The 26242-nt window shown below is 48.6% G+C and overlaps 1 protein-coding gene across 2 annotated transcripts; it reads right to left on the reverse strand.

Moving 5' to 3' along the window:
• Positions 1-2495: 2495 nt before the first annotated feature.
• Positions 2496-26110, reverse strand: srebf1 (sterol regulatory element binding transcription factor 1). Of its 2 annotated transcripts, XM_056288803.1 has the most exons (20): positions 25988-26110; positions 25372-25513; positions 22192-22782; positions 18048-18223; positions 17750-17884; positions 15519-15737; positions 15084-15198; positions 14648-14802; positions 13725-13938; positions 13347-13531; positions 12808-13069; positions 12290-12456; positions 11194-11362; positions 10973-11081; positions 10525-10634; positions 6985-7117; positions 6697-6862; positions 5626-5841; positions 4831-4942; positions 2496-4417 (listed from the first exon to the last, which is right to left on the reverse strand). In XM_056288803.1, exons 2-20 carry the CDS (start codon positions 25475-25477, stop codon positions 4197-4199), a joined length of 3561 nt encoding a protein of 1186 aa, XP_056144778.1. In that variant the 5' UTR covers positions 25478-25513; positions 25988-26110; the 3' UTR covers positions 2496-4196. The 2 variants fall into 2 exon arrangements, with proteins under 2 accessions (XP_056144778.1, XP_056144777.1); XM_056288802.1 differs by lacking the exon at positions 25988-26110 and having other exon boundaries at positions 25372-25795.
• Between the last annotated feature and the right edge of the window lie 132 nt (positions 26111-26242).

Consider the following 26242-nt stretch of genomic DNA (forward strand, 5'->3'; position numbering starts at 1 on the left):
TTAGGGTTGCCAACCGTTCCCTAAAATAAGGAATCGTTCCTTACTATATATATATATATATATATATATATATATATATATATATATATATATAGTGTAAGGCACATTATATTTGTTATGCCCGCGCCGCCTCGTCCATCCAACCCCCGTCCCTGTCCCTTACTTCCATTTCAAGGAGTTGTCAACCCTACTTTGGGCGCTTCAGCTAGCTCAACAGCCTTAGCATGCTCCACTGTTTTAGACTGGAGCGTTTCTGAAAAAAAAAAAAAAGTGTTGGTCGCGTTAGCTGCCTGCCCCAAAACCAGACACTGAGCTAGCAAAGTGGCTAAAGGCTAACAGTTAGCTAGCGAACGTGGCTAAAGGCTAACAGCTAGCTAGCGAACGTGGCTAAGGGCTAACGGCTAGCTAGCGAACGTGGCTAAGGGCTAACGGCTAGCTAGCGAACGTGGCTAAAGGCTAACAGCTAGCTAGCTAAAGGGAACCGCGGCTCGCCTCGCAAGCAAACGCTATATGTGAGCTTCGACACCACGCGCGTCGCGCTTTTATGATTCCTCTGCTTTCTTACTAGATCATGTGCAGCGGTATTACCGTGTGGTCTGCCGAGTCCGACTGCCGTCCTCCTTCCCCGCGTCGCGGTCCGCAAAGCCGAGTGGAGCGACCCCCCCGCTGAGGGAGGGCGGTCTTGCCCCGTAGCAGAATCAAGGAGTAGCGTCGTGTCTTGGCGCGTTCACCCGGACCCCTTCCACGCCGCAGCTCGCGTGTATAACGCGGGGTTTTTAAACGCGGGTAAACCCGCTAAAAACAGGCAGTTGGCTCCGACTGCCAGCAGACGAGTTCGCCTTTCTCCCCCCCCTTCTGTCGCGTTATCTTTGACGTCATGGCGTTCGTGACGTCACGAACGCGCCGGAAAACAGGGTAGTTTTTGTATTTTGTTTTTTTTACTGACACGTCAGCGCGGAAGCCTGTGGAAGGGAATCCCCCAAACTCTACGCGTTAACACGGCCACACTTTGGGGCCTTTCGCTCTTTCTAGCCGGCCACAACTTTACATATATGTTGTTGTTTTGTTTGTTTTAGATTGCTCATAACCGGGGTGGCAAGGCATTTTCATGCCACCCCGGTAGACCCGCCCCTGCTCGGGTGGGCGTAGAGGCCGATGCTGGAGCCGCATAATGGGAGGACGCCTGCGCGTGGCAGCTTTTCACGTGGAGAGGCTGATGCGCCTGCAGCCACCACACGCTCCTTGGCAGGGGGGTGGCCAGAGTCCAATGGCACGGAGGACCAAGACGATTGGGGACCCCACCCTCTGTTGCAGCCTTCATCCACCTTCGCTGCCGCTGTGACCTGGAGACATCTGCCACCTGTCCCGCCTTGGGTGACCCTACCTGGAGCCAAGCCCCGGACCCCCCTGCACGGCATAGCTCTTGGGGTCATTAGTACGCGCAAGCTTCTCCACCGCAAGGTGGCGATCCAGGAGAAGACGCACACGCGCACACCTTCTCTGGGGTCGCCTCATTTGCTTTCATTGAAATGCTGAAGCCTTTCTGACATCAACCAATCTCATTTTTAGAATCACCGAGTAAGACGGCCAGTGTGATAACTCTCCATCTTCCACGGCATTGGATATAAGCCCATACTGAGTTGCATCATTCTAAGATATTTATTTACAAAATGGTTATATTGAGAATTGTGTGAATCTGAAGTTTGTCCACAGCTTGTTAAAAATTCATCAGGGTATGTAGCACTGTAGAAGTGGTCCCCCTCTGATCATGTGTTTTTCGAGAGTGATGAGTGAGTTTTGATTGTGATGGATGAGAGCCGGGCATGGTTTCACCTGCACAGAAAAGGGACAATGCAATTTTTTTTCTGGACCCCCCCCCCCTTTTTCCCCCCCCCCAAATTGTACTTGGCCAATCACCCCACTCTTCCGAGCTGTCCCAGGCGCTGTTCCACCCCCTCTGCCGACCCGGGGAGGGCTGCAGCCTACCCCATGCCTCCTCCTCCTCCGATACATGTGGAGTCGCCAGCCGCTTCTTTTCACCAGACAGTGAGGAGTTTCGCCAGGGGGATGTAGCGCATGGGAGGATCACGCTATTCCCCCTAGTTCCCCCTCCCCCCAAACAGGCGCCCTGACCATCCAGAGGAGGCGCTAGTGCAGCAACCAGGACACACCCACATCCGGCTTCCCACCTGCAGACACGGTGAATTGTGTCAGCAGGGACGCTCGACCAAGCCGGAGGTAACACAGGGGTTCAAACCAGCGACCCCCCCCCCCTTGTTGGTAAGCAGCGGAATAGACCGCCATGCTACCCGGATGCAAAACTTTCTTGGTCTGGTAGAAGTTTGTAGTTTTTCAATGTTTTGCCAAGTACTAACCAATTTCCAGACCATCTTACATTAACCGGACCTCCAGCAACACTCCATCTTCCCGAAACCCAAAGCATTTAGAATACCTTGATTCAAGCTCCAGTGAAAGCAGCACAGCAGACGAGGGTATTCGTTACAAAATATTCTTATATTTACATCATCGAAGAATAATCCAAAGAACAAAGAGCAGAAGAGACAGAAAACGACAGGGGTTAGTTAAAGAGTACACTGACGACACATGTGACACGTGGCTGCGTCTCACCACGCACTCTCCAACCAACGTCTTCCGGTCTTTCTCGATAATAACAAGCAAGGAACATACCTGTCCTGTCACACAAAGAAAAAAACATGCGTAGGATTCAAAACGTATTTTACAGCTTTCTTAAAAACCTAAGAGCTGGCTCTCTAGGATGCATAAAACACATGAATGGTAGAATAAGTGTGTCTTTTTTTGGCGCTACAAGGTAAACACAACGAATCACTGAAGGCCCACTTTGGAAAGAGTGTCAATTATTTTGAAATCGATCGGGGGACTTTAATAACTTTGTTGCAAAAAACAAAAATACGACAAAGGTTCACTTTGTTTAAAACATTAAGCTGCTGATGGTAAAGTCGGACAGTGCCGACTTGCCTTGATATCATAGCTGCACACGACTTGTGCAATAGTGCAAACAATCAACCGAGTCAGACGACATGACACCCACATCACCCCGACACTTTGACACATAACCATTTGGACACTCATCACCATTGACGGCACAGTACACGTCTTTTTTTTGGGCCTATTCCAATGCTACAAAAATGGTGAAGGATGCGTTAAGAAAAATATCCTGCCAATGATGTAAAATACTGATTGATCAAACTTCATACAGATTATAAATACACTGTAAAATATGTACACAGAAAAAAATTGTGACAATAAAAAGCATATAAAGCCATATTATTCATTAAATCATTGAAAGAAGCCTCATAAGGCTAGTGCATGTGAGAGACAAGGGGGCCCCCCGCTCAGTAGGTCATGGCATCTCAAAACTATCACAGGGAGAAAGTTGTCCAAACAATATATCAACTTTAGATGCAACTAATCTATCCGGAAGGACCTGCGGAGCAAGCCCGTGATCTGATAAATTAGTTTGGTCAGCTCGGCCCGCTTAAACGAGACAGCTCGTTCTGCAACCCATCAGGGGAGCCAGACACGCCAACACACCAGTCAATGCCGTTTGATTTACCCGGACAAGGTGCATCCTAACCCAAAACACTGAGGTGAGTCCATTCTGAATAAATGCAGGACAAACATCTCATCCGTCCTTAACACACGTACTCAAACGCCGCCATTCACACTGTCCACCAAAGGGATGTGACGACACCCCCCTGTGGTCAGACTCAGTTGCTGCAATGCATATCCGCTGAGGATTTCAGCTCCGGTAGGAAAAATGCATTCTATATTCTGGGTGTAGCATTGAATAGCATGTAACTGGCAACACTAAAATTGGGAGTTGGTGGGAGGAGCTCATAGCGTAAACTCTTGAGATGTTTTCTGACCCAAGGAAAAAAGAAAAAAAAAAGTAGAGGACAACAGGTTTGGGGACAGACGACAGGTCGTGGGGAGGAGATTCTGTCTGTCTGTTATGATTCACTATACATTCAGTCAGTCTGTCCATTAGCTGCAGGCTATTGTGTATGACTGTATGCAAGAGTCTCCATGTGAGGTGTTTTTGTCTTCACTGGTGTCTCAGTGAGAAGGTGTACCTGTATCTGTGTATGTTAGCAAAAGAATGAATCAGCCTTTCTACGCCCTTTTAAGTGCATGTCTCTGGGCCACTTTTCTGTCTAGCTGGAGGTGACTGTGGTGCCACTGCCCAGCTTGATGATCATCTGCTGGCAGTCGTGGAGAGTTCTCTTGTCTCCCAGTTTCTCCAAGGTGCGGGCGGCGTCGGCCAGCATGCCCACCCTCTGGCCCGGGGCCGACAGGAAGGAGGGGGGCAGGTAGCGGCACGCCAGCATTACTGCCTCTGCCTGTTCCCGCTGGCCTGGCCGTGTCTCGCACTCCTCTAGAAGGCACACAAATGTGACAAGTCTTATTAACGAGCACCAGCTGGACGAGGCAAAAACAATATGCAAAAGACGAAGGGGACGTTCAACTCTGATGTCGGGCATACAAATTTACATTTCGTGTTAAGAAAAAAAAAAACAATATCATATAACACTACATATTTCTACAATCTAAGACATCTCAACAAAGTACAATGATATGAAATTGATACCAAAACAAATATAAAAACAGGTGGCTGTGTGGACAAAAGTTGACACAAAATCTACAATACATGCTCCATAAGAAACGAGCAAACACAAAGTCATATCCACAAATAATACTAAAAAAAAAGATTACAAAATAACTGCAGCCTGCAGGTAGATCCAGTGTTGGCAAAAAGAACATTCCACAAAAATACACCCCCACACACACCTGTCTTGGCTCCCGGGGTGGCTCTACGTCGCAGCGAGCGATCCAGGAGCTGATGTGTGCGGGTGGGACTGGCCCCTGCCATCAGCCTGGCCGTAGCTTCATGAAGGAACAACTGGAGAGAGACAAAGGGAAGCGAGAGCGAGAGAGAACAGGAGAGGGAGAAAGCGAGTGGGAGAGAGGCGGGATGAGAGGGACTGATGATGACTCATGCAGAATGTTCAGTTCTACCTCAGAGACACTTTGAAGCCTTGTGAACACTGTGGCTAAACACATGCCTCAGGGGTGTGTGTTTGTGTCTGTGCACACACTTCTGTATTTGCCTCTACGTGCATGTGTGCACATGCACATTTGTTCTGATGCCCTTTGGCTAATTTCCACAGAGAATTCTAGCCGAGAGTGCCTAAAATTTGTACAGGGTTTATCTGCACTTCTCTGTATGTGCATGGCCACACTGCTTAGGAATTCTACGTGCCGATTTTGCTATAAGCGTGAATATGAGAGTCTGTCTCGATATCTGTGCTTATTCACCTTGATAGACTTATGTCAGAGGGTACACTTCTGTCTTATAAAGCCCAGTTACAACATCAGGTCAGGTAACAAGGGCTAGGGGATATGCATGCTTGTATGTGTATTAATACCATGTAGGACTTTCCTGGGCGTGTCAGCATGCATGTATGAGTGTTCTTCCCTGACTACCTTAGAAGCTATTTGCTTGCCTAACAAGAAAAACCAAGGGCACAACTGCAATTTCAAATATTAAACCCTATTCAAAACACGCATCCATCTTCTACATACCCGTCTCATCGCGGGCCTGAAACTGTGGGCCAGCTTGCGAAGGGAGCTGAGGTCTTGCTGGAAGCCCTGAAGCTCTGGCGGGGAGGCCTGGTGGACCCCTGAAGGGCTGCTACTCCCAGCTGCCCCTGACCCTCCAGGACCGGTACCCTGCTGCTGCAGACGCCACACGTTGGTCCTGATCACCAACAGCAGGTCGCACAGGAGCAACTGGACAACCTAGAGCGATCAGGGAGAAATGGATTAAAGGAGACAACCAAATAATTTACAGCCATGAAAGCGAAACAAAGCATACTTATAAACACAACTGTGATATCATTCACAAGCTATAGACTGTGAGACTCTGGAGGGGAACTGCAGGGAGAGGACCCTGAAAGAAAAATGTGGAAGAGGGCAGGATATATGGAGTGTTTTGGCATTTTAGGTGCAGCAGTTTGGAAAGGAACTGTGTGAGTCTATGCGTTTTCAAAAGCCAATGACACACTGAGAAAACGAGAGTGCACGTGTGTGCATTTGTTCCAGGCTGAAATGAAGGGATGTTTTGGAGTTGGTGTGCGCTTGCTTCCGTGTCAGAGCTCAGCTGTTGGCGGCTCAGCTCTGTGTTGCACTGCAGGTACATTGCACTCCACTGAGACACACATGCAATGCAACTACAATGCACCACAGCCCCGGCCATGGATGCATGCAAACTGCCAACCACATATCCACCAGCATCACCATCTGCTGAAAGCCAGAGGGTACAACACATGGCAAAACGAACTGCAAACTGTGAGCTCTGCATTTTTGAGTGCGATTGGTGGGTTAGGTTCTAGTAAGGTGCAGACATAACTTTTATGCGATCATGCTTGGGCATGTGAGAAGGGTTGAGCAAACTGCTAGTGCTTACAAGTTTATGTGCACATACATGTGAATCCGTTCCAGGCTTTGTGAGTGTTTTTGTGGGCACCTGCACATCTGTTCATATTTTGACAAAACGTTTTCTCGCAGGGATAATAAATATCACCATGACAAGACTTTTACGTGCATGCATCTGCCGGCCCTCGCGTGTGTGACCATGTGTTTGTGTGCGTGTACCTTGTCTAAGCTGGAGCTGTGGCAGTGTGGTCCCAGGTTGAGGCTGTCTCTGAGCAGGGTGCTGGCCTTGTCGCTGTGGCTCAGACTCAGCTGGCAGTTCTCTGGCTTGGACAGCAGAGCGCGCACCGCCCGGAACGTGTTCAGAGACGCCTTGGGCAGGCGACTCCTGGTGGGGGGGGGGGGGAAGAGACACACACACACACACAAACACACAAAGAGAGGGACGGGGGTGAGGACTTTGGTGAGTGAGTGAATGAGTGTGTGCATGTGTAAGTGTACACAACTCACTCTGCGTTCTGAAGACTACGTGGCAGGTGTTCCACAGCTGGATAGAGTCTCTCGGCTGCAGCGTCGTCCCCTTGGAGCCAGTTGATGATCACCACGGCCACTGAGGACCACCACTTGGAGTGGGGGTCACAGCCTGAAAGGACAGGAGGCACAGGATGGTCACACAGACAAAAAGAAACACATATTTACAGATAAACATCACAACCAAGTTCAAATCCCAAACTGCCAACATTCATATATATCCATACACCACACACCGGCTCTCTGTATCCTGACCTCAGCTCTAATCCCGGCATGGTCAAAACACGCTGCGAGGGAGAGCAGCCATTTTGATGACTCCCTCATGAGGGAACACTTCTACATTTAACACTGGCACGCACACACGCACGGCAAACTCCAAGCAAGCTCTGCCAAGAAAAGTCTCCCATTAAAATCCGAGCGCAGTCTCCCCTTCCTCCTCTCAAGGTGATCACCGATTTGACAGCACAGAAGATAAATGAAGCAATCTAGCGGGCACCTCCCTTTCACATAGCCCCTCTTCGCTCAGATCAGTGATCAGTGAGGACAAGAGAAAAGTGGTGGGAGGGTGGAATTCAACCCAGTGGAAATCAAGCTACTCAATCTCAATAGTCTAAGAACAGACTCGGACTCGTTCCTTTTTTTTTTTCCTTTTTCTTTTCTTCCTGCAATTACAGAGAAAGCTGGCAAGCAGGCAGTGCAGACAAAGGAAATGATGCAAGAAAAATAAACCCAAATGGGAGTGATGAACCTTGCAGCTCAGAGCTTCACTTGAAATGTCCATGGCTCGCAAGCAAAAGTGATTAAGTTTATTACTTACGAAGGGCTTAGGGCTGGAATTTAAAAAAAAAAAAAACTTCCTGATCAGCACTGCACTGATTCACTAGATAAACATTTAAAATCATACTTAAGTTTCAAGCGGTTGAATGAATGAGGTTGGTGTTGCTTTAACATACATATATATATATATCCTTCCGCCTGTCTCTCTGCTGCCTTGTATCACTCCGCATTGCTCTTCAGCCCCTTACACTCCCCACAGCTCTCGCCTTCTCTAAAATGCCTCTCCGAGGTTGACCCTCGTCCGATCTCTCTTTTTATTTGACGCTTTCTTTGTATCTTTCTTCTCTTCCAAGGTCTTCCTTCTTTTGGCTTGTTTTGCACTATATGCCATTTTAGGCAAAAGAGATATTGCAGGATGATCACCGCTCCACCCGCCTACCATCTTTGCTAAGGTCCTGGAAGCACCAATGAGTCCAAAAGATTTCTGCACACTTATATCTTTACAGTATTTCACTTTGTTTGAGCTTTCAGTATCAGACCTTCATCAGAGCACACATGACTCAACAATGGACAGACAGTAGCCTGTCCATTATTTATCAACCGTCCATCCATTTTCCGACGAACCGCTTATCCTGCTCTCAGGGTCACGGGGATGCTGGAACCTATCATATATTAATGAATTAGCAAGCATGCTCTGATGAAGTTCTGATAGACCAAAAGCTCAAATAAAGTGAAATACTGCATAGATCTAAGTGTATGGAAACCTTTTTCTATCAGTTGAGGCAAAGGAGGTATTGGAAATTTAGCACAAGCTGCCATAGCTTGACACAACTTCTGCATGCGCGCCACCACGCCAAACCATGACACGTAGAATCCAGATGACCCTTGTTTGTACAGTCACTGTGAGTGGCCAGTTACATGCTAGCTAACCCTGATTGGTTGTCTGATTAGGACCGGGTCCAGTTTTATAAAAAACTAAATACAAAGGGCAGAGTGCTCACAGGCACCCCCCCTTTTTTTTCTCCCCAATTGTACCTGGCCAATTACCCCACTCCCCACTCTTCCGAGCCCTCCCAGTTGCTGCTTCACCCCTTCTGCCGATCCGGGGAGGGCTGCAGACTACCACATGCCTCCTCCGATACATGTGGAGTCGCCAGCTGCTTCTTTTCACCTGATAGTGAGGAGTTTTGCCAGGGGGACGTCTTCTTCTTCGGCAGTCCATCAAAACGATGATGACTGTGATGCAGCTTAAGCTTGGCAAGCACTAATTCGGGCGACAATATCGTCCACATTTGTCACAGACAAATGTTGTTTGAGTTGGTCTGTTATATCTTGCATGGTGGGCCTTATCATAGGCTTCTTGTCTCTTTTGTTCAACAGCTGTTCTCGATTGCTTTACTGTGGAGTGCCATCTCTGTCTGTCCAGGGCCACTGTCTCCCACCTGGAGTCGTCTCTGACGCAGATCTTCATGTGGCACTTGAGCACATCTTTGAAGCGTAGCTTCTGGCCTCCCTGCTTCCTTTTTCCCTGGCACAGCTCCCCGTAGAAAACCTCTTTTGGTAGGCGGTTGTCTGGCATTCTTCTCGCGTGGTCGGCCCATCTTAGCTGGGAGGCTGTTATTAGGGCTTCAACACTGACAGTACCAGCATGTCTCAATACTTCCACATCAAGCACCTTGCCTTCCCATCTGATTCGCAGCAGCTTTCGCAGATGACGAAGGTGTACGCTGGTGAGCTTCTTGATGTGCTTGCGATACAGGGTCATCCATTCAGTGGAGTATAGTAGAGACAGGAGAACAGTGTTGTTGTAGACCTTGATCTTTGTTGTCAGCCTGATGTCATGGTGGGACCAAAGTTGTTTGTGGAGGGCACCAAAGGCTTTTGTGGTCGCTTGGATTCGTCTGTCCACTTCTAAGTCAGAGGAGTTTGTATCTGTCACAGCACTGCTCAGATAGGTAAAGCACTCAGTGGTCTTCAGAGTTGCTCCATTAACCAAAACACTGTGCGGACCTTCAGGGCTTTTCTGAGGGGGTGGCTGGTACAGAAACTCTGTTTTGGAGACGTTGATCTTCAGTCCAAAGAGGGTAGCCACTGAAGAGAAGCGGTCTACTATTTCTTGCATTTCTCCAGGATCATTGACAACCACAGTGGAGTCATCTGCATAGAGAAGCTCTCGAACACAGGGTTCTCTTGTTTTGGTAGATGCCTTGAGTCTTGCAGGATTGTAGAGGTTTCCATCTATTCAGGTTCTGATGTACAAGTCACCTCTCAAGTTGGCTAACATTGTTTCTACAACTGCGGCGAGATATAACGTCAATAGGGCCAGTGCATGGGAGGATCACGCTATTCCCCCCAGTTCTCCCTCCCCCCCGAACAGGTGCCCCAACCGACCAGAGGCGGAACCAATGCAGCGACCAGGACATATACCCACATCCGGCTTCCCACCCGCAGACACGGCCAATTGTGTCTGTTGGGATGCCCGACCAAGCCAGAGGTAACATGGGGAGACGACCAGGCAATCCGCGTGTTGGTGTGCAATGCAACAGACTGCCACACCACCGGGTGCCCATAGGCACCAGTCAATTAAATGTTGTCAGTGACATGTAATGGTCAAAATGAGTTATTTCAACCAAAATTATAATGAAATATTTCCTACTGCAGCTTTAATTATCAGGCTTTCTTTCAACTTTGAAGAGCCCATATGTATTGATGGCAGAACCAAGAGGTGCAGCTTTATCTTACCAGTGACAGTGGCCATATTGGAGCCAATGGCAAAAGACTGGGTGGTGGCGCCGGCTGCGTCCGATGCGCTAGTCAACAGCTGGAGGTACTCCAGGGCGTCAGCATACTCCCTGAGGAGAGACACGCATCGGTTAGTCACCTTGTCCTATCGCCACAGCACAAAAGACGGCAGATGGATGATTTGCAAACTACAATCATCAACAGTACTTTTTTAGCATTACTTTTCATTCATATCACCCCTATCACTCTTGATTTCAGTGTTTTCACACACCCTCACTGCCTCAGAAAGAAGGGAATGTCAACACCACTTGCAGTTCAATATAGCCTTACATTACCTTAATCGTCAAATTATTATGGTAAGCACAATTTTGTGGCATAAGGAAGATAAGGGATAACTACAGTTATGTGGAATGTTCAGTGAAAAGATAAACTAACTCCCAACACTCACCCCTCTCCCTGGCTGGGTGTCTTCTCTCCCCGAGGCTGGGCCACACAGTACAGAGCCTTCTCGAGCAGGTGTTCTCTGAAAGCCTGGGTTACCTGCGCCAGAGGGTCTACTGTAGAAAAACAGACAGAGTGGACTAAGTTGAGGAAAGACAAACACCTGCCATTGTGTTTGTGTGCGTGTGTGTGTGTGTGTGTGTGCGTGCAGATGGTGTCAACGCCAACCTGTATTGCCGGCCTGACTGTAGATGCTCTCTTTAGGGGTGCTGCGAACGGCCCAGTCCCCGTCTACGAAGAAGCGATGGCCCATGGGGTGACAGAGCCATTGCATGGCCGGAGGAACGCTGCCGCTCGACGAAAGGCATGCCTGGCGAGCACTACTCAGGAACACACGCTAAGAGGGGGTGGGGGGGGGGGTCAGATATACACATTTAGTAATGGTACACACTGTGACAGCCATGCTAAAAGTGTAAAAAAAACATTACAGCTAACAATTAACACTATAACGACCGGGATTTCACTACTATATTCGGTCAAGATAAATACCCAATTGAGATATTAATGCATTGCATATGTTAGTATGTCTGTTAGGAAACGACTGACACCAAAATTAACATTTTAAACAACTTTAATACTATTTTTCAAACAATTTAAAATGCCCGCTGTCCAACGCCTGTAAATACTGCAACGCCTCGGTGGTAGTCATGGTGCGTCTGTAACGGCGTCTCTAACCAGACATGTTGGCAATAATCAAAATTCAAATTTAGACTATTACTCTGTACTGGAGAGCACTAGTGTGTTTCTAGGACAGAGCAATGAAGGAAACGATGCGACCAACACACGTCGTAGTGACATGACGCACACGATCACATGCAAATTACGAGCGGACCGCTCATGGTCATTTCAGATAGACCTTATCATAACTTCAGGTAGATCTTATCATAACTTTTTTTTTGTGCAGTTGATCTAAAACTAATTTTAATACAAATATATGCAATTTTAGGAGAACTGGGGGAGCGGCAGATCTGTATCCCCCCCCCCCCCCCAACAAAGTTATTAAACTTTGAAAATCCAAAACGGTCATAATGACCGTCTTGGTCGTTCTTGTGTTAATTAAAGACGCTTAGGTTCGGTAAGACCTATTAATTCATATCACATCCAAAAATATCAATTCTACTTAAAAGTCAAAGCGAGCTTTGGTTAAAAATGAAAGGCTGTACGCCAATGCTTGCATGTATGTTGTATTAAGACTCAAATTAACGATGTTGAGCACATTCGCCCAACAGACACTACACACAAGTGCACACAAGAGTGGCCTTACAGATGTGAAATGCAGGATCCTGGGCAGGCTGGCTTTGACCCGCAGAGCAGCAGAGACATAGATCTCAGCCAGAGTGGCGACAGGCAGACAGGGGCCAGCGCACTCTGCCAGGTTGACTGCACTCAGAGACATGTGCACTGCTGACAAGTGGCTGCCGTTCAGCTTGCCTACATGGACAGGCAAAGAAAAATACACTCGATTCTATTCAAATACCTAGCTCACAAAGACAGGTGTTTATAAAGCCCAGAAAATAAAGTTCATAAGGAACATCATAGAGCACGAAAGATAAAAGAGACCCATACCTAATTTTGCAGTGTTCCTAGACCTATAAGACTAGATGACTTGGCTACCTTGAAGGGTGGGACTGAATCATCTTGCTCTGAAAAGCCCAAATTGAGGCTGGATTTGCAATCTAATTTCAGATTTGATAATGAGATTTGATCCTGTTGTAATTTTGCTCTATGGTGCTCATCTACTAGGATGGTTTAGAGACAGACAGTAGATGTTTTCCTGCCTACCGGTCATGTGCAACTGGTGCAGGCGGTGGTAGACCAGGGCAGCGTCACGGCTGCTCTTGCACGCATCCTCCTGCAGGGGGCGGTCAGCTCGCAGGCCCCCGGCCCTGGCAGCCAGCCAGCGGCCCACCCAGAGGCGCTGGAGGCAGAGTCGCAGCAGGGCCCACAGGACAGCACAGGCCAGGTCCAGCTGGGAAGTGGGTAAGGGTCGACCAAGAGCCTTCAGACAGGTCCATAGGTTCTGACTGGCCTGGGCAAAATCTCCCTGTGGAAAGAGGAAAAGACAGATGATGAGAAAGGTGAGAAGATCATCAGCTTGTGACCCTGAGGAAGGAAGGGTTTTGGGTAGGTAAGATTGAAACACAAGTGACTTACAACAGTTGATTAGTAAAGGCTAAGACAGACATTTGTAACTAGAATAAAACATTTACATACTCTGTATGGCTTAAACTGATTTGGGTTTTCAAGTTCCTAACATTTGTGCATATCTGTGAAGATGCACATCACTAACTGATGCTGGTTATCAGCACAGCGAGCCTCACCCTGGCCAGATCCAGATCGGCCTGCTTGCGGTGCCTCCAGAACAGGACAGAGGAGCCAGAGTGAGGTCTGGTTACAGGCTCTCCATACACCAACAGTCGGATTAGAACCCCCGACACCAGAATACCATTCAGTAACCAGACCAGTAAGGTGGGCAACATCCAATCCATCCAGCCCCATGAATCCGCTATGGAGAATACACAGCGATTTCAAACACACATTCTGATCAAACTATTTATTTTCTATTTGTTAGGAGCCGTCACATAAAATTTTCTTGGCCACTTGATAGAATACTGTCTTTTTAAAATAGCCTCTTTTAAGGTAATTCAATTACTGCTAATAACAACCTCCTTAACTTCGCACCATATTGAGCTTCATACCTGCAATTTCAAAGCCCAGCATGGTCCTGCCTGTGCCATGGGTGGTCGTGGTGCTGCCTGCAGCAAAGCTGCTGCCTGCGGACCCACAGAGCAGAGCGGCCAAAGGATTTAGGGAGAGGAAGAGGAAGGTGAAGGCACACAACGCCATGCGGGAGCGATCCAACATGCCCCCTGCACCTCCCACTGGGGATCTGTCCAGTGCTCCTACAGTCGGCTGATGTGTGGAAAAGACAGGAGGAAGATGTGGTCACCTAACAGAGAAAACCTGGCTTCTTCAGTACCAAAACTGTAATGTGGTTTCTGCATTGCGGTAACATGAACATGACAAAATCCTCAACTATAACTATGCTTCGTTTCTTCCCCGCATACTAATTAATATTCCTTTTGGCCAACAAAAGCAATGATACCCCCTTGGATTTTGACCTCAAGGTCAAAAATGACATACCCAAACTAAAATGTCTGCAACTCCTCAACACTTTTGAATATATGCATAATCATGGCCTCTCCAGAAAAGTAAACCTTTTCTTGTAGTTTGTTCCTCAATTTTCAAATTTAACCTACGTACTACTGAAATGGAGTTGCAGAAGCTGTAAACTGAATTTTATCGTTGCCTAAAACCGAAACCACGAGCTGAGTGAAAATAACTTCCTTTGGCTTTATCTCTTGAGCCTATGACTCAACGGAGCTATTGCTGTTAAGTCTGAAAACATGAGCATTTTGCATTGTTTTTGCAATGGCTATGCAGGGGCAGATCGTGTGCAAGGCAACATTTTTTTGTGCCTTTAATCTAGTCTGGGCCGGTGCATGAGAAGATTAGATAATAACGGGACTTAATTTAACGGGAGATATCAATTATCACTGTGCATCCATTCAAATCATTTCAATTCTGGTGAAGGTTGACCAGTTCGGTAGTTTGTGCATACCTTGGTGTCCTCGCCCATGGGGCTGTCAGGCTCTGAGTCACTGCCACAGTGGAAAGAGGTCGGAGAGCCCACGTCGGAAGCTGGGGGGGTGGGCAGCTCACTCTTCACCTCTGCCTGTCCATCAACCTCCATCGCAACAAGGTCCTTCAGAGACTCTGGGAGAGGTGGGAGAGGAGAGAGGAGCAAGAAGAGAGGAATGAAAGACGACCGATCAGTGGTGTAAAGTCAAAGGCGAGTCCAGCCTGTAACTTCACTCTTTCGGGGGCTGTAAATGAAACCTTACTGAAAGTAAAAAATAGAGGCCTTCACAATAGTGCAACTGACTTATCTATTGTCCACAGAAATGACAGGAAGCAACTAAAGCTAGCGGAAAAGCACTTACGAAGAAAATAAAATGAAAGAAAGGTTAGACGGCAAGTGAGTGAACAGGACTCACTGTTTTTCTGGGCGACCATTTTGAGAGCCAGGTTTTCTTGTTTGAGTTTCTGGTTGGCCTGTTGCAAGTAGCGGATGTAATCGATGGCCTTCCTCAGCACAGCTGACTTGTTGAGCTATGGAGGAGTAGAAAAAGAACACACTCATCAATAATACAGCCTGGAACTATCTCCCCCCCCCCCATACTGTTGATCGTAAGACTAAAACGTCAACGGCCATTTGAGACAACCTTCCCCTCCACAGGAAGAGTCTGAGAATGCTTCCTTCCGAAATGTTTGAGATAGGACATAGCACTACAATACCACAAAGCCATACATTTCTTAAAAAGCAGAATGCATTTTTTTTCTCCTGCAGATATCCCAATAATACTTGTCAATACTTCTTATTAAAGAACTGGTAATACATATATAAAGCCTCTATGGCAGGTGTCCCCTACCTTAGCTTCTGTGCCGGCCACCAGGTCTTTCAGCTCAATGATTTTGTCATTTATAGAGGAGCGGTAACGCTTCTCGATGGCATTGTGGGCAGTGCGTTTTTCCCCCTTGTGGGGCTGGCCCACTGGCTTGCCACTGATGGCGATGCGGTTGATCGGAAGCTTCTCAGCGTCAACCATGACGGGAACTGTGGTCAGGATGGTGCCTCCCCCCATCAGAGCCTGGAGAGGTAAGCAACAGGGGATGGGAACGGGGGTGGGGGTGTAGAAAGAGATGAAAGAAACGATTAACACAAGAACACACAAATCCTGATAGTCCCGTTTACTAGATGAGCTCCTTATCACAAGCGGTTAAACGGCGTGCATCTCCATAAAGGTATTATTCTGCCAACTGTGGAGACATGACTAAGGGAAGCTGCAGGAAATAGTTGAAATATTGAGAGAAAAAGTACCCACTTAGTATAACATCATCTTTTTTTTGGGGGGGGGGGGCACCCGGGGGGGCCCCCACCGGGGCCCCCACCCTTTTTCTCCCCAATTGTAACCGGCCAATTACCCCACTCTTCCCAGCCGTCTCGGTCACTGCTCCACCCCCTCTGCTGATCCGGGGAGGGCTGCAGACTACCACAGGCCTCCTCCCATACACGTGGAGTCACCAGCCACTTCTTTTTACCTGACAGTGAGGAGTTTCACGAGGGAGGCGTAGCGCGTGGGAGGATCACGCTGTTCCCCCCTCCCCCCCGAACAGGTGCCCCGACCGACCAGAGGCAGCGCTAGTTGCAGCGACCAGGACACATACCCACATCCGGCTTCCCACCCGCACACGGCCAATTATGTCCGTAGGGACGCCCAACCAAGCCGGAGGTAAAAAGGGGATTTGAACTGGCGATCCCCGTGTTGGTAGGTAACGGAATAGACTGGCATGCCACCCAGACGCCCTAACAAGGGTATGTGCAAAACAATTTTTTTTTCTTTTAACAGAAATGTTTTGCGCACCCTTGGAAGAATTGAAATATCAACAGAGTTTATGCAATGGAAAACTGTTTTCCCCCAAATGTGTCCACAGCAAGCGTCTCCGTTTTCACTTGAAAGTTCTAAATGACACAGTCTTACACAACCAAATATTGTTTAACTGCTTAAAACCAGCACCTGAAAGCATACGATTAAAACATCTAGATCAGTGGTTCTCAACCTTTTTGGGGTCCTGGACCCGCTGCGTATTTTTGATCTACCCTGAGGACCCCTCCACCTGATCTTGGGGGAGGGGGGGTTGCAATTTGATAGAAACAGTAGAAACTGCATTTTAAATTGCATTATAGCATTTATTCACTCTTTGGGGCAAAAATAAGAGCTTTCAGTTGTAACTTAGTTATAGTTAACAAAACAGAATTCTTATGCAGTAACTTTCAGATATATGTAACAAAACAGAATATGTATGCAGTAACTTTCAGATATATGTAACAACACAGAATATGTATTCACTAACTTTCAGATATATGGAACAACAGGATTTTTATGCAGTAACTTTTAACAATGCAAACGGGAGCGAGATCTCTTATTAAAATACAATAAATTACACTTGTGAAACAGATGTAATTAGAGAAAAAGTCCTGTTACCCTTTATAGTTTAGGTAGATAAAGGTCTCAGTCACATTTGAGTAAAATAATCCTATTTCTATAAATGTCATAGGATCTTTTTTTTAAAGATGTTTTATTTTCACTGACCCCTTGCAATTACACCACGGACCACTAGGGGTCCGCGGACCCCCGGTTGAGAAACACTGATCTAGATAGAAACGTGGCTATCAACAGATTCACGTGCTGTCGTACTTAAAGAGTAAATAATCACTTAGCTTTCGTCTCCGCCTTTTTCACACTTGGAAAAAGTGGTCTAGATCAAGAGGACAGTGATGGGTGTGTGTGTGTGTGGGGGGGGGGGTGAAGGGTGGCAGTGCTGTAGCATAACAATACTTCCCAGTTCTCGCAAAGTCTACCCAAAGAGTTAGCTGGCCTATGACAGAAAGTGGTCTTTCTACTGGATTCTCATTGTAAGGGTTTAACATGCCGGATCCCGTGTATGTTGCCTACATTGCAGGAGTCTCGGCATCTCTCACGCTCCCCCACTAAGTAGGCTATTCTGATGGGCTCGACCATAATATGCACTTTGCCCCTGACGAAGCAGCATTTGCTCAAATGTCAAACATTTTGCTCGCTCCTTTTTTTTCTTAACCCACCTGCAGCGAGGTGCTTTGCACTGGGGTGGTGGTCAGAGATGTGGGGGAGGCCACCGTGGTCACCATACAGGGGTCATGTTTCAGAGTGGTCAGCAGCAGAGACTCGGCTTTGATGAACTGGGGCTGCAGCAGCACCTGAGAGACACAGGAAGGTACAACGATACTCGAAACACTTTTTAATTCACCAAATAATCGGTGAATTTCGCAAACACAAACAGTATTTATTTTGAATACACTTCCCGCGTAAGTGCTGTGAACCCATGGACTGATATACCCACACAGATATGTAGACACTTACGGGTACTTGCTGCACGTGGGAAGCGATGGTCTGTACTGGTGGGCTTGCTGAGGTGGCCAGGAGAGCGGAGGTGGTCGTCAGTCCCTGGACCTGAGTCTGGATGGTCATCGTTTGAACCGTCGGTGACGAAGAAGACAAGGTTGACACCGGTTGGCTAGCACCTCCTTGACTGACAGCTAAAAAAAAATAATAACATAAAAAGTCAGTGCCGAATCATCAGCCTTAAGGAGCATTTTGTACTGACAGTTCACTTTTAAGGTTAACGACCGAATGACGTCAGTCCTAGCGAGTACCTATTCGCGTTAGATCGATCGGCGCCAAATTACGGTACCTTGAGAATGGGTTGTGTTGTGAATTAAAATAAATATTAACGAGAATCCTTGTGGGCCTTTCGAGAAATCCCTCCCAGTTTACCGCTTGTTACAAGTGCACATCGGAGCGAGAGAGTATATGTCAGAGAGAGAGAGAGAGAGAGAGAGAGAGAGAGAGAGAGAGAGAGAGAGAGAGAGAGAGAGGGAGGGAGGGAGGGACACGACGTTACCCCTCCCCTAAACCTACAGCTTGTTCAAATCTAACACGGTCGGGGCAACGGCGAGCCGGAAACGGTCACACTTTTCCAAACCATCGACACAGGAAATGCTCGCTGCAGTATGTGTGATGCAAATTGCGAAGCTGACATTGCACATTGCGGTCACTCACTCACAGACGACCTGAGAGGGACGCTTAGTGCGCGCTCGTTAGTCTTCAAAATTCCTCGGAATGATAAGAATAATCTAACTAGAATGGAAGGAGTCTCTGTCCGTCTGTCTTTCAATTTTCTCGACAACCATCGCGGTTCGAATCTCCGTGTTGGTTGGTGTTCGAATCCCCGTGTTACCTCCGGCTTGGTCGGCCGTCCCTACAGACACAATTGGCCGTGTCTGCGGGAGGGAAGCCGGATGTGGGTGTGTGTGCTGGTCGCTGCGCCTCCTCTGGTCGACCGGGGGCGCCTGTTCAGGGGGAGGGGGAACTGGGGGGAACAGCATGATCCTCCCACGCGCTACGTCCCCCTGGCGAAACCACTCACTGTCAGGTGAAAAGAAGCAGCCGGCAACTCCACATGTATTGGAAGAGGCATGTGGTAGTCTGCAGCCCTCCCCGGATCGACAGAGGGGGTGGAGCAGTGACTGGGACGGCTCGGAGGAGTGGGGTAATTGGCCAGGTAAAATTGGGGAGAAAAAAAGGGGAAAAAAAATCAAAAAAAAAAAAAAGAATCAGGGTCAGCTTGGATAACGGATGGATGGATGGATGGATGGTGCTCAGGCCCTTAGGTTCGAGGCTGCTCCTATGGTCGATGTGTGCTTTGGTTGTTTCTAGCCTCTCGTGTAAGTCGCTTTGGACACAAGCGTCTGCTACATGACTAAATGTGACTGTAAATACAACACAACGTCAACAGCATGTGCTGGTATGACACGGCGCTCGCTATCAGCTACTGGTTTGTAGGCTAATAGGCGATTCATGAACTCAAAAGCAATTATATCCTCATAGAGGCGTTCAGTGTGTCACCGCTGGTTTCTTATCACACCTTGTTACGGTGTCGGGAACCACCGGGGTTAAAAGTACATTCGTAAACCTCTCTGCAGTGGCCCGGCAGGGATCTGTGACCCTTTGCAGGAAAAAGGGTGCGGTTTCTGTGCGATCTGAGTATTGACCTACAAACACATATATATATATACTCCCTTTAGCTCATGACACGGGCAAAGGGCAGAGCTGTGTTGACACGCGGGTGTATACACGAGTGTCCACGTGTGCGCGCCTGTGTGTCCATTAGTTTCCCCCCAGACAAAGCCCGCTTCTTTCGGCTCATGGACTTTCCCATTCCTGGGTTAAAGACGATCAGATCAGGTCTTGGGGAGCAGCTGAGGGTGAGCAGCACACTGTTGCCGCTAAGGAGACAAGGCGATGAGCTGCCAGAAGAGGAGCTCATGGAGGTTCTAGGGGTGTTAACGGTCCATCGACCTGGATCGATGTATCGACTCAATGATCAATGATCCAATAACTTCAACGCAAAGCGAAAACATCGATCCATGTCATCATCTTCCAAGATACACCGAGGATGTGAGCGTTTTCAAGCTCAACATCTCCAGACCACCGAGCACACAGACGGCACCTTGTAGAGCCACGGTGAGGGAGCAGAGATGTGCAGGGTTTACGTTCGTAACTGAAAAGGTCATCGTGGCTGTTTCTGCGGGTGGGGCCTGGTCGCTGCACTACCACCTCCTCTGGTCGGCCAGGGCGCCTGTTCAGGGTGAAGGGGGAACTGGGGGGAATAGCGTGATCCTCCAATGTGCTACGTCCCCCCGGTGAAACTCCTCACTGTCAGGTGAAAAGAAGCAGCTGGCGACTCCACATGTATTGGAGGAGGCATGTGGTAGTCTGCAGCCCTCCTCGGATCAGCAGACGGGGGTGGAGCAGCGACCGGGACGGCTCGGAAGAGCGGGATAATTGGCCAGATACAATTGGGGAGGAAAAAAACCCCCCAAAAAAAAAACCCCCAAAACAAAACACATTTTGGACATAAACATGAGAAATGTGGCACTTGAGAGTGAACAGGAGGTCTATTTTTATTCTCTTTATTAAAAAGAATAGATTGTTTTACATTTAAATGTCTGGAAGAGCTCAGTAATAAAACCTCAAACCATATTTTAGTTGCTTTTTGCGAACTGATACAAACGTGACCGACTGTGTTAAATAAACACACGAAATCGTCTCATATCGATCGCAGGCCCCGGAATTGAACCGAAATCGTACCGTGGCGGACTCTGTGATATCAGCAAATATCGTATCGTTGTCCAAGGACTCGCTATAACATCGTATCGTGAGGAAACTTGTGATTTACACCCCCGAGAGGTCCATATCTGACACGCAGTCAACGCCAGAGTTCCCGTAACCAAGTGGGGGGGAGGCTGCTTCACCTGACACAAAAGTGATCAAGACCATTCCTTTCCACATGTTAACTGACTGGGGAAGGTGATTCAGCGTACACTAGTGACACGAAACCCTCTCTCCCTCTGCACCGCCGCACGCTCACTTCCAATGTCCTTTAGGCCAGTGCTTGCACACGGAGCTTTCTAAACACCGAGGCTCTCCCGCTGCAAGGTTACAGGTTTAAAATCCAAAGAATCGAGTCGACACATCACTCCTAGCTGGCTACGAGAACAACAATTTGCTTTAAAACGCCAAATTGACAAGTAATGGAAAAGCGCGTCAGCTGGCAGTCCGTGCGCAGTTAAAATGCTTTTGATGCCCTTAAGTAGAAAGAAAATGTTCCAACCAACTTCCAACTACGTGCCAAACAGTCTTGCTAATAAAACTGCAATGCAATTCCACCATTGCCAATGACAACGTCGTAAACACTCACATGACTGTTCTGCAGCTTTTGCTACTGTTTTATGTGTTTAAAAAACAACAATGGAGGGTTGTAAAACAATTATATACCTAAAAACTCCAATATGAAAACACCTCTGCAAGTGTTCAAACAAGTGTGCAAGTGTTCACCTCTGCAAGTGTTTGAAGCACGAGCCCGATAGTATACCATGAACTACATAGATCCTGACAGCCAGAAACAGGTCACATCTGGAGAGAACTGACAAAGATGGCCAAAATCGCAGTATGTGTGGGACCTTTATGCAAAAAAAGGCCTCAACAAAATTATCTGCAGTAACAGTGGGACAGTCATCAGTCTTGACTACAATGAAAGCAGAAAAGCTATTGGCTGATCCATGAGATATTTACCATTTACCAAAACAGAACCGAGACAGAGACCAACATATTAGCCAGCCGGTTAACCAGCTAGCCAGCCCGTTCTGCATTCTAGCGACTGAACTGTAGAACAGCGTGAGTGAGTATAATGAAGTGCTATTCTTGTAGCTCTTCATGTCATTCATCCCAGGAAGCTTAAACTGCTCTGGTTCCAGTGTGCATGTGTGGGTGAAAGGCAAATATATACACATGCACACGCACACGCACACACACACACACACACACACACACACACACACACACACACACACACAGTAGCAACTATCAGCTCCAATATGTGTTAGAATATGTCAAATCTATCTAATTCCCAGTCTCTGTTCAGTGTAAAGAGAAAAAGGCTCACCCATGAAGCTGTTCTGGTTGCTGAAGCTGACCCGGGCCTGCTGGGTGTGAGCCGGTGCCTGAGCCTGGAGTTGTGGCTGAGCCTGGGGCTGAGGCTGAGGCTTCTGCTGCTGGGGTACAGGAGAGGTGAAGAGGGCCTGGGGTGTTAAGCTAAATGATGGGCTCTGGCCTGGTGAGCCATTCGGGGAGGCTGCCTGAGCTGGTGGACTGAGAATCGGCTGAGGCTGGTCCACCTTCTGCCTGATGCCCTGAGCCTGCTGTGGGGAGGCTGGCTGCTGCCTAGGGTTGGAGTTGGCTACCTGGGCCAGGGGGGATTGCTGGAAGGTGGGAGGTTGAAAGGTCTTGTCAGGGGTAGAGGAGCTACGGGTGATGGGGGGGCCCAGCAGAGCATCCAGGTGGGGGCTGCTGCTCAGGATGGAGGAAGGGGAGGAAGATGGAGCTGGAAGGGTAGAAGTAGTGGCTGGAGGGGGAGCACTGGAGATGGACTGGGTCAGGACAGGGAGATCCTGTGTGGGGGGAGGACGCGAGTATGGAGGGGGGTCAAACAGCCCTCCAAACTCCATGTCCTGGTTGTTGATGAGCTGCAGCATGTCTGGAGACAGAGAAAAAACAGAACCACCCCATAGTTAAACAACTACAGCAATTTGTCTTGATGATAATAGTGCAAAAAAAGACAACCTACACAGAACATGTTGGCAAACAATATAAAGAAAACTGGGTTTCACATACTGTAAAAAGTAATGTTGTAAGACATGCCATGGACAGACATTGAACATTCGACAGTTATGGCCTTTCAAGCAGTGTGAGATACAGTATGATTGTTAGTGTAGAGAGAGAGAGATAAAGAAAGCGAGAGGTGCCGGCCCATTGCGTGTTGGTGTAACTTGGGGAAGCAGTATTAAACGAATAAAAGATCCATGTCAGAAATCTTAAGTGTTGGTGAACCTATGATCCATCGTTCCTCTGGCTGAACAGTGACTGTGTTGTTTTTACAGATGTAGAGGTATTGTAGCGTGTCAAACGCCCCTTACAGGAATAGAAACCACCGGGTATTGATCAGTGGAGTAGGATTTTCAAGTAGTTCGAATGAGCAGGAATCTAGACATTTTAGGAGTCTGAGTGTTGCATATTTACAAGATATGGATCAAATCAAGGGCGGCACGGTGGCACAGTGGTTAGCATGGTCGCCTCACAGGTCCTGGGTTCGAGCCCCGGGGTTGGCCAACCTTGGGGGGGTCATCCCGATTCATCCTCTGTTCGGAGTTCGCATGTTCTCCCGTGTCTGCATGGGTTTCCCCCAGGGGCTGCGGTTTCCTCCAACAGTCCAAAGACATGTAGGTCAGGTGACTCGGCCGTACTAAATTGTCCCTAGATATGAATATGTGTGTATGTGTATACTATGTCGGCCCTGTGTGACGGCCTGGAGGCCTGTCCAGGGTGTCTCCCTGCCTGCCGCCCGATGACTGTTGGGATAGGCTCCAGCATCCCCCGCGAGCGACCCTGAGAGCAGGCTAAGCGGCTCGGATAATGGATGGATGAATGGATGGATCAAATCAACCGAGGCTGGTGCCTTGAATTCGCTTGGGTTTGATTAACAGCCCCTATCGGGGAACCCATCTCTAGCTCGGCCTGACACGGCGGTTTGCATCATCTCGCCCTCGGGTCCCTCAAACACCTCCAAAATCCATAGATTATCGGCCAGATACTTGCCACGTAGTCAGACATCAACCATTTAAGGAAGCCAGCAATATTCATTCAGCTGTGGAGCAACAATTAAGGTGGAGACTAACTGGTACCAGATAGCATGCTTTGAAACTGAAAGAAGCACAAGTCACCAATGTGCTGCTTCATGCAAGGTTGACATATGACCATAGACAACAATTATTTATTCAGAAGAGTGTCCACTGCACACCTGTTGGCGAGCATAGCGCTATAAACAGGCACGTGCAGTATTACCAAAAAAAAACATACATTGTGATCACGTGATCTTCCAAGAGGTCGTGTCATAATAATGATCGATATCGTCCCCCAGAAGAATAGTGAGTGAGGAGTAAAAAAAAAAAACGGAGGCATAAAACAGCGAAAGGGGGACTAGGTCGAGCCTGCGCTGAAGCGACCATAGGCGACAGCCTGGATTTGCGAAGCCATGTTTTTGCATGAGGTGATCGTCCCCGACCAATCACAGCGCGTCTCGGAGACTTGCTATGCGGACCGGCCCCCTAAGAGAGAAGAGAGGGAACGCTTGTGCTACGGGCTCCGACGAGGAGGTTACTATCGACCAACGCCGTCGAAAGGGGGGGGCGGGGTTACTGTCGGGCAACGGAGGAGGCTATGGCAAGCGGCAGAATAAACACGCGTCTCCTCTGCGGCGGCTAACCCCGCCATTAGCACGCTTCACCCACAGCCAGTTGCAGACAGCGGACACTTTTATTTGTTATGTTCCCTCCACACGCCACGTTCTCCTGGAGAGACACCCGACTTAAGGGGGGGAAACGTCAGGTCAACGCAAATGCACGTAAAGAAACATCACTACGCATATGGCGGATGTGTGTTCCGTGTATATACGTACGCATACGCAAACATAAACATGCAATATAACCGCCTCGTTGCATGTATACTTGAGACTGCGTCGATATCGGTCAACTCGGGCGCAATGAACCCAGGAAGGGAGGAACGCACGACAGTAACCTCTCGGTCTTGGTGCTGCTGGAGGGAGGGGGGGCGGGGCGCAAACGCGCGTGCGTGCGCGCGCGCACACACGCGCGACCACCGAGCTCCGTTAGCCTCGCCATTAGCGTTTGCCTTTTTACGATCTTAATTACGTGAGCCAATCGTAACGCGCAACGCGCCCCGCGGACACCTTCTGAAATCCCAACCCCACGCCGACGGCACAACCCGGGCCGTGAGGTGTTCTGGCCAGCGGAAAGTCCGAACAGCACATCGGGATGCCGAACAAGTGGGACGCCGGCTTGTCGATTAACGGTGCGGGGAGAATAGTGTAACGTGCATGGATAAGAAGACGCGCTGGCCGCCGGCCGGCGGGTCTGAGCCTTTAGTCGAGCGGTTAGCGATGCCTCCTGCGGTGCGGGCGACACGGGTTCGCGTCCCGGCCGCGGCAGGTCCTGTGGTTGCGTTGTCCCCCGAATTCACTACAATATCTATATAAGAAAATATATCTTACCATCAATGTCGTTTAGGAGGGCCGTGTCGATGTCACTCGGGTCGTTTAGCGACAGGGTTGGGTCCAGGTTATCCAACGACGGGTCGTCAAAAGACAAGCTGTTCATTTTCTACTCCGGTCGTGGCGTCCAATTGACAGCGGGCTAAGTAAACAGAGAGCAGAGCGTCAAGCGTCTCCCTCTAAAACCCCTACATTTGCCCCAAACGCCGACAAGGTAAAACTCCCAACTTTTTTTTTTCTTTCTTTTTTTTAATTATCGATCCGTCAATTAGCGGCTTTCCCCTATAACTCCATCGCGATCCAGCGGAAACTTGTCAAACCAAACCAAACACTACGGCTCATTGAGAAACTAACGCGCTTACGGAGGGAACGGGCAAATCCACCGAGCGGGAGATGACTGACGGGGGACGACAGCCAATGGGTAGCTCCCGCAGTCAAGTCCCCCCCCCCCATACGTCTCGGAGCCTCGTCCTCAAGGATACGGCGGCGCGCGGCACACCGGAAGATGGCGAACGGGAGGATGTCGCGTCATCTTTGGAGCGCGACCTACTTTTCCGTTTTTTTCTAACGTCGCTTGGAGTTTACTGAGAATTTTTTTTAATTTATTTTTTTTTACCCGTTTTCTTTTAGTGTCCGCAACGCGGTGCGCTGAAGGGGTTGCGAGCGCGGTGCTCGTGTTACTCGGCGATTTCCAAAATTGTGCATTCGCGCGATCGATTCAGTCTTCGTTCGGCCCCCGAAGCGTGGATGTGTTTATCGTGGGCTTGCCTTCGGCGGCCAATAGGAGCCGAGGAGGGGCGGGTCGGCGTGAGCCATGTTTGCTTGACTCGGAGCGGTGACGCCTCCCTGTAGAACCAGCGGAATCCTCCAA

This window comes from Lampris incognitus, chromosome 10 (assembly GCF_029633865.1).
Source record: "Lampris incognitus isolate fLamInc1 chromosome 10, fLamInc1.hap2, whole genome shotgun sequence".
Lineage (NCBI taxonomy): Eukaryota > Metazoa > Chordata > Actinopteri > Lampriformes > Lampridae > Lampris > Lampris incognitus.

Bases quoted from the DNA above. Each gene is read 5' to 3' on its own strand.
- srebf1 (XM_056288803.1), bottom strand. From the start codon at position 25,477: ATGAACAGCTTGTCTTTTGACGACCCGTCGTTGGATAACCTGGACCCA. The intron at 15,738-17,749 runs GTGGGTTAAGAA...TTACCTCTCCAG, and splicing joins TGCAAAGCACCTCGCTGCAG to GCTCTGATGGGGGGAGGCAC. The intron at 14,803-15,083 runs GTGAGTCCTGTT...CACCTCTCCCAG, and splicing joins AATGGTCGCCCAGAAAAACA to AGTCTCTGAAGGACCTTGTT.